At 45.2% G+C, this 6,188-nt stretch overlaps 1 protein-coding gene across 1 annotated transcript in view; it reads right to left on the bottom strand.

Moving 5' to 3' along the window:
• LOC112238157 (kinesin-like protein KIF3C) overlaps positions 1–5,736 on the bottom strand; it is a 46,217-nt gene extending 40,481 nt beyond the window's left edge. The window contains 2 exon segments of the mRNA XM_042321304.1: positions 3,651–4,714; positions 4,717–5,736. Coding sequence (XP_042177238.1) covers positions 3,651–4,714; positions 4,717–5,077 — 1,425 coding nt within the window. The 5' untranslated portion in view covers positions 5,078–5,736.
• Positions 5,737–6,188: the final 452 nt, after the last annotated feature.

The following is a 6,188-nucleotide window of genomic DNA, read 5'->3' as shown; positions in this document are numbered from 1 at the left end:
ACTGTTACAGTCTGTTATAGCCTGGTATAGTCTGTTACAGCCTGTTACAGCCTGTTATAGACTGTTACAGTCTGTATAGCCTGGTATAGTCTGTTACAGCATGTTATAGCCTGTTATAGCCTGTTACAGCCTGTTACAGCCTGTTATAGACTGTTACAGTCTGTATAGCCTGGTATAGTCTGTTACAGCATGTTATAGCCTGTTATAGCCTGTTACAGCCTGTTACAGCCTGTTACAGCCGGTTACAGTCTGTTATAGCCTGGCATAGTCTGTTACAGCTTGTTATAGCCTGTTACAGCCTGTTATAGACTGTTACAGTCTGTTATAGCCTGGCATAGTCTGTTACAGCCTGTTATAGCCTGTTATAGACTGTTACAGTCTGTTATAGCCTGGCATAGTCTGTTACAGCCTGTTATAGCCTGTTATAGCCTGTTACAGCCTGTTTTTCTTTGCCATTCTCAGTGCTGGAGGGACATAAATCCCTGAAATCCTAAGATCAGAGAAAGCTTGCAGCTCCTGATCTTCTGGATCCCTGCTTTTTAATAAATCTGGCAGCTGATTTCATAGCTGAACGAACCACTTACATATCTGTTCAATCTAACACTGGAATGTAATGAAATTCCAAAGATCTGGAAATCAGCATTTGTCCTACCACTTTTAAAGGGCGGAGAGCCAACTATTTTAAATAATTATAGGCCAATCTCAAAGCTGTCACCACAGGCGAAAATACTTGAAACCCTTGTTAGTGAACAGCTAAAATAGTTTTTATTTACTTAACTCTATTTTATCAATGTACTAATCGGGCTTCAGGAAGAAGCATAGCACAATTACAGCAGCCATGAAGGTTTTAAATGATATCACTGAAGCCCTTGACAAAAAACAGCACTGTGTCTCACTTTTTATTGATTTCTCTAAGGCTTTTGATACAGTCGATCATGCTACACTGAGGCAGAGATTGTCGAGTGTAGGTCTTTTGGAGCATGCAGTTGCATGGTTTGCTAACTATCTGTCTGATAGGACTCAGTGCACTCAATTTGATGGGCTCATGTCTGTTAAATTGTCTGTCTGTAATGGTGTGCCCCAGGGCTCTGTACTGGGTCCCCTCTTATTCACTATTTATATCAATAATTTAGACAAAAATGTGCAAAATGCATAACTTCACTTTTATGCTGATGATACTGTTATTTATTGTTGTGCCTCATCTCTCACAAAAGCTTTCCAGAACTTGCAAACTGCTTTTTATACTGTTCAACATACCTTGTGTCAATTGAAGCTTATCCTCAATACTGACAAAACTAAACGAATGGTGTTTTCTAAAGCAAGAAATAGACCTCTGAACCTTTCACCTATTACTACCTGTCAGGGCAAGGAGATTGAGACTGTAACCTCATATAAATATTTTGGAATTTTAAATGATGATGATGGCCTCTTTAAAATTGCATTTTCAACAATTTACAAAATAATTGAAGCTGAAGTTGTGATTAGATTTTAGGAATAAGGCCCGCTTTTCTATTGAAGCCAGAAGGAGGCTAGTATCAGCTACATTTCTACCTATACGAGACTGTAACAATGCACGCTGAGAGTCGGAAAGCAAGTTCAGGGAGTGAATACATTTAATTAATTAATTAACAAAACAAGAAACACAAACAGCGCACTGACATGAAACAGCAACAATGACGACTAAGGAAGAAACCAAAGGGAGAGACACATAAAGGGCAGATAATCAAGGAGGTGATGGAGTCCATGTGAGTGTCATTATGCGCGTAACGCTGGTGACAGGTGTGCGCCCTAACGAGCAGCCTGGTGACCTAGAGGCCGGAGAGGGAGCACACGTGACAAGACAATGGGGATATTTTCAATATAAATGCTTACGATCAGTGTTTGAGATCAATTGACATCCTTTACCATGGAGCATTGAAATGTATTTTAAACTGCAAAACCCTTACACACCACTGCACTTTATATACCAGGGCTGGTTGGCCTTCTCTAGTCACTCGTAGGCTCAGTCACTGGTACACTTTTATTTACAAAGCCATTTTGGGCTTACTACCATTTTATTTGGCTATTTTTATGATTCAGAAATGTGGTGGGTACTCTCTTCGTTCTCAGGACTTTATCCTGCTAACTGTTACAAATGTCCGAACTGAATTTGGTTAAAGGGCTTTTATGTACTCTATCATTCAAAAGTTTGGGGTCACTTAGAAATGTCCTTGTTTTTGTTGATTAAAATAACATCAAATTGATCAGAAATACAGTGTAGACATTGTTAATGTTGTAAATAACTAGTGTAGCTGGAAACGGCTGAATTTTAATGGAATATCTACATAGGCGTACAGAGGCCCAATATCAGCAACCATCACTCCTGTGTTCCAATGGCACGTTGTGTTAGCTAATCAAAGTGTATCATTTTAAAAGTCTAATTGATCATTAGAAAACCCTTTTACAATTATGTTATCACAGCTGAAAACTTGTTCTGATTAAAAAGCAATAAAACTGGCCTTCTTTAAACTAGTTGAGTATCTGGAGCATCAGCATTTGTGGGTTCGATTAGAGGCTCAAAATGGCCAGAAACAAAGAACTTTTCTGAAACACATCAATCTATCCTTGTTCTAAGAAAAAAATGCGAGAAATTGCCAAGAAACTGAAGATTTCGTACAACGCTGTGTACCACTCCCTTCACAGAACAGCGCAAACTGGCCCTAACCAGAATAGAAAGAGGATTGGGAGGCCCCGGTGCACAACTGAGCAAGAGGACAAGTACATTAGTGTCTAGTTTGAGAAACAGACACCTCACAAGTCTGCAACTGGCAGCTTCATTAAATAGTACCCACAAAACACCAGTCTCAACATCAACAGCAAAGAGGCGACTCCAGGGTGCTGGCCTTCTAGGCAGAGTTCCTCTGTCTAGTGTCTGTGTTCTTTTGCCCATCTTCATTTTTAATTTATTTATTGGCCAGTCTGAGATATGGCTTTTTCTTTGCAACTCAACACACACAGCCACACACAGCTGATTGTGTAGAGCATGATTGCAGTAGAGCATGCTGAGAGATGAGTCTATTAGTCTCACATCCCCCTCATTCTCTCTCTCTCTCTCTCTCTCTCTCTCTCTCTCTCTCTCTCTCTCTCTCAATTCAACTCAAAGGGCTTTATTGGCAAAAATATATGTTTACATTTACAAAGCAAGGGAAATAATAAACAAAAATGAAATAGACAATCACATACTAAAGGGTCGGTTGGGGCTGAGGGAAGGGGGTAATGTTTCGGTTCTGCGATATGATAGGCTGAAATCCAGCTGGCAGGAAGGAAGCATCATCCCCCACAGGAAACAGCAGGAAGGGAGGAGGGTGGGGGGTAGGAGGGGGAGAAGAAGGAGGGGGAGAAGGAGGATGAGGGGAGGAGGGGGAGAGAGGAAGGGGAGAGAGTAGGGGGAGACGAGCAGGGCAGGACAGGAGATGAGCAGGGTTGGGGGTAAGAGGGGGAGAAGAAGGAGGGGAGAAGGGGGAAGAGGGAGGGGGTAGAGGATGAGGGGAGGAGGGGGAGAGAGGAAGGGGAGAGAGTAGGGGGGAGACGAGCAGGGCAGGACAGGAGGGGAGGAGGGAGGGATAAATACTCCTAAAGATTCCTCTCTATATATGTGTGTGTGTATGTACCTTGTACTTGGCAGTCAACTGCTTGGTGGTGTCCCGCTCCTTCCTCAGATCTCCCATCATTATCTCCTTCTCTCCCAGAAGCCTCTGCTTCTCCACAGCCAATAGTGATCCATCTTCTCTGATGGCCTTATTCTCCTCCTCCAGCCTCTCCTTCTGCAGCTTCCTCTCCTTCTCCACCTCCTCTTCTCCCTCCTCATCCCCTTCTCCGTCCCAGCCCTCCTCCCCTTCCTCCTTCCTGTGTTTGCCCCTCCCTTCCCTGTGGCTGAGCTGTGCGCGGAGCCGTGCAATCTCCTTCTGGAACTCTCTGAGCAGGGCGTCTTTAGGGTCTTCGTTAACTCTTGGCTGGTTCTTGATGTTCTTAGCTCTGTTAGCGTAGCGGAGAGTGGTGAGGGTCTCCTCGTAGTGTTGGGGGGCGGGGCCTAGTGTAGCCACCATCACCGTCTTGGCGTTCCCTCCCAGAGAGTCCTGTAATAACCGGGTCAGTTTAGAGTCCCGATAGGGAACATGGCCGCTACGCCCGTCTGCCAGGGCTGAGATCACGTTGCCTAGCGCTGACAGAGACAGGTTGATCTTAGCGGCTTCCTTCAGGCGTTCTCCGTGGACGCCCGTCTTTGCCTGCCGCTCGCTGCCCGCCAGGTCAACCAGGTTGAGCCGGCCCACCCTGATGTGCTGCCGTCCATCCGGCCCCATCTGGGAACACTCCACCGTGATGAGGAACAGGGTGTGGGAACGGGAAGAGTGTTCGTTCATGTCTGTCGCTCCCACTGAGCGCACCTGGTTCCCTAAGTTCATCAGCTCCTCTATCTCCTTCACGCTCTTACACACACACGATGTCAAGTCACGCACATACACCCCGCTCTCCGGGCTCTCTCTCAGCTCCAGGGTGTGGGGGGGCTGGGTGTGCACGTTGGGGACATGAGGGGTGTGCACGTTAGGATCCAGTAGATCCCTGATCTCCTCTCGGTAGATCTCCAGGTAAGAGGCTCTGACCAGGTACTGGCGGTCGGCGGCGGAGCGGGAGATCTGGGTGAAGACGTGTTCGAAGGCGTTGGGGATGACGCCCGCCTCTCTGGCTCTAGCCACGCTCCCTGCATGGTGTAGGTCTTTCCGGTGCCCGTCTGGCCATAGGCAAAGATGGTTCCATTAAACCCGTCCAGGACTGAGTGGATCAGCGGGCGTACCGTCTCATCGTACAGGTCACGTTGTCTAGACGATGCGTCATACACAGAGTCGAACGTAAACGTCTTCTGCGGCTCGCCAGGCAGAGCGCGAGGGTTCCGTAAGACCACCTGACCCCGATGTACATCCATCTCTACGATCCCGCCCCTTCCTCCTGGTGTCCCGGTAACACCAGCTGCCTCTTTCCGGTTTAACGGGCGACAGCGAACCACAACCTTCACAGTCTCACTACTCTTTACCTTAGACATCTGAAGTGGCTATCAGGTAACTATTATTAGAGATTTATAGAAATTAACATTTGTTCAGTTGATCTCTTTCTCCTTACTGGACACTGTTCTTGCTAGTATTTACCAGGTAATGATCCAACTGGGAAATTGTAGCTTGGTATATCACTTGGTGGCCTAGTACTGAATTTAACACAATGGTGCTAAAGAAACAAATTCATAGGCCTACCATGTTATTATCAGGTCATTATTAATGAATTTACTAGGTCTTTGAGTAGTCAAACAGTAAAATATAGAGCAGGTAACAGAGTAATACATGAGTCCTATCTGACTGGATGATAACAGCGTCACACTGAACACCAGGCCTCTAGTCCTGCCATGCTAATGATAAATTAGCTTGTTTACAAATAACATTAAATTAGCCTATTTATCAATAATAATCATAATCGGTTTTTGGTCCCACAGTTAAAATATTAGTGCAGGTATTGGTCTGTCGAATATCATTCTGTCTCTATCTATTTTCATCTAAAATCTCTCTTTCAGAATCCCCACCGGGCCATCTCATATAGTTTATTATGCAATCCTTTTGTAGATATTATATTCACATTCTTTGACCAATCCATCTGTGTGTTTCTCACCGTCAACAATATGATTTAATCCGCGTTAACTAGCGGTATTAAACACACTACACGTGTGCTCAGTGATCACGACGGTTCCGTTGAGGTCCCGGTGCATTCTGTCCGTTTGTCTATCTGTCCGTTAACAGGGGTTCATTCGATAATAAAGCCAGCTCTGCCTTCACAAGTCCCGGTCAATCAAAAGATTTACCAACGGTTTTTCATCCTGCCTCGGTGCCCGGAGATATACCCTAATGCTCTCGTGCCGCAGAGGAGATGCTGCGGCTCCATTAAAGTACTGAGAGAGTTTCAGGATGAACAGAGAGGAGATACACACACACACACACATATACACAAACACATCATTACCTCATTCAGCCACACCCACTGCAGAACGCAATGACGGGACCATGGGAAATGGAGTTTTACACTATTATTAAGTCAAATCAAGTTTATTGAACGCATTTACTGATTTGCATACGTTATCGCAGGTGCAGCGAAATGCCTATGTTTCTAGA

Source organism: Oncorhynchus tshawytscha, linkage group LG05 (assembly GCF_018296145.1).
Source record: "Oncorhynchus tshawytscha isolate Ot180627B linkage group LG05, Otsh_v2.0, whole genome shotgun sequence".
NCBI lineage: Eukaryota > Metazoa > Chordata > Actinopteri > Salmoniformes > Salmonidae > Oncorhynchus > Oncorhynchus tshawytscha.
The sequence above is the reverse complement of the archived record's forward strand: the minus strand, read 5'-3'. Positions and strand labels throughout refer to the sequence as shown.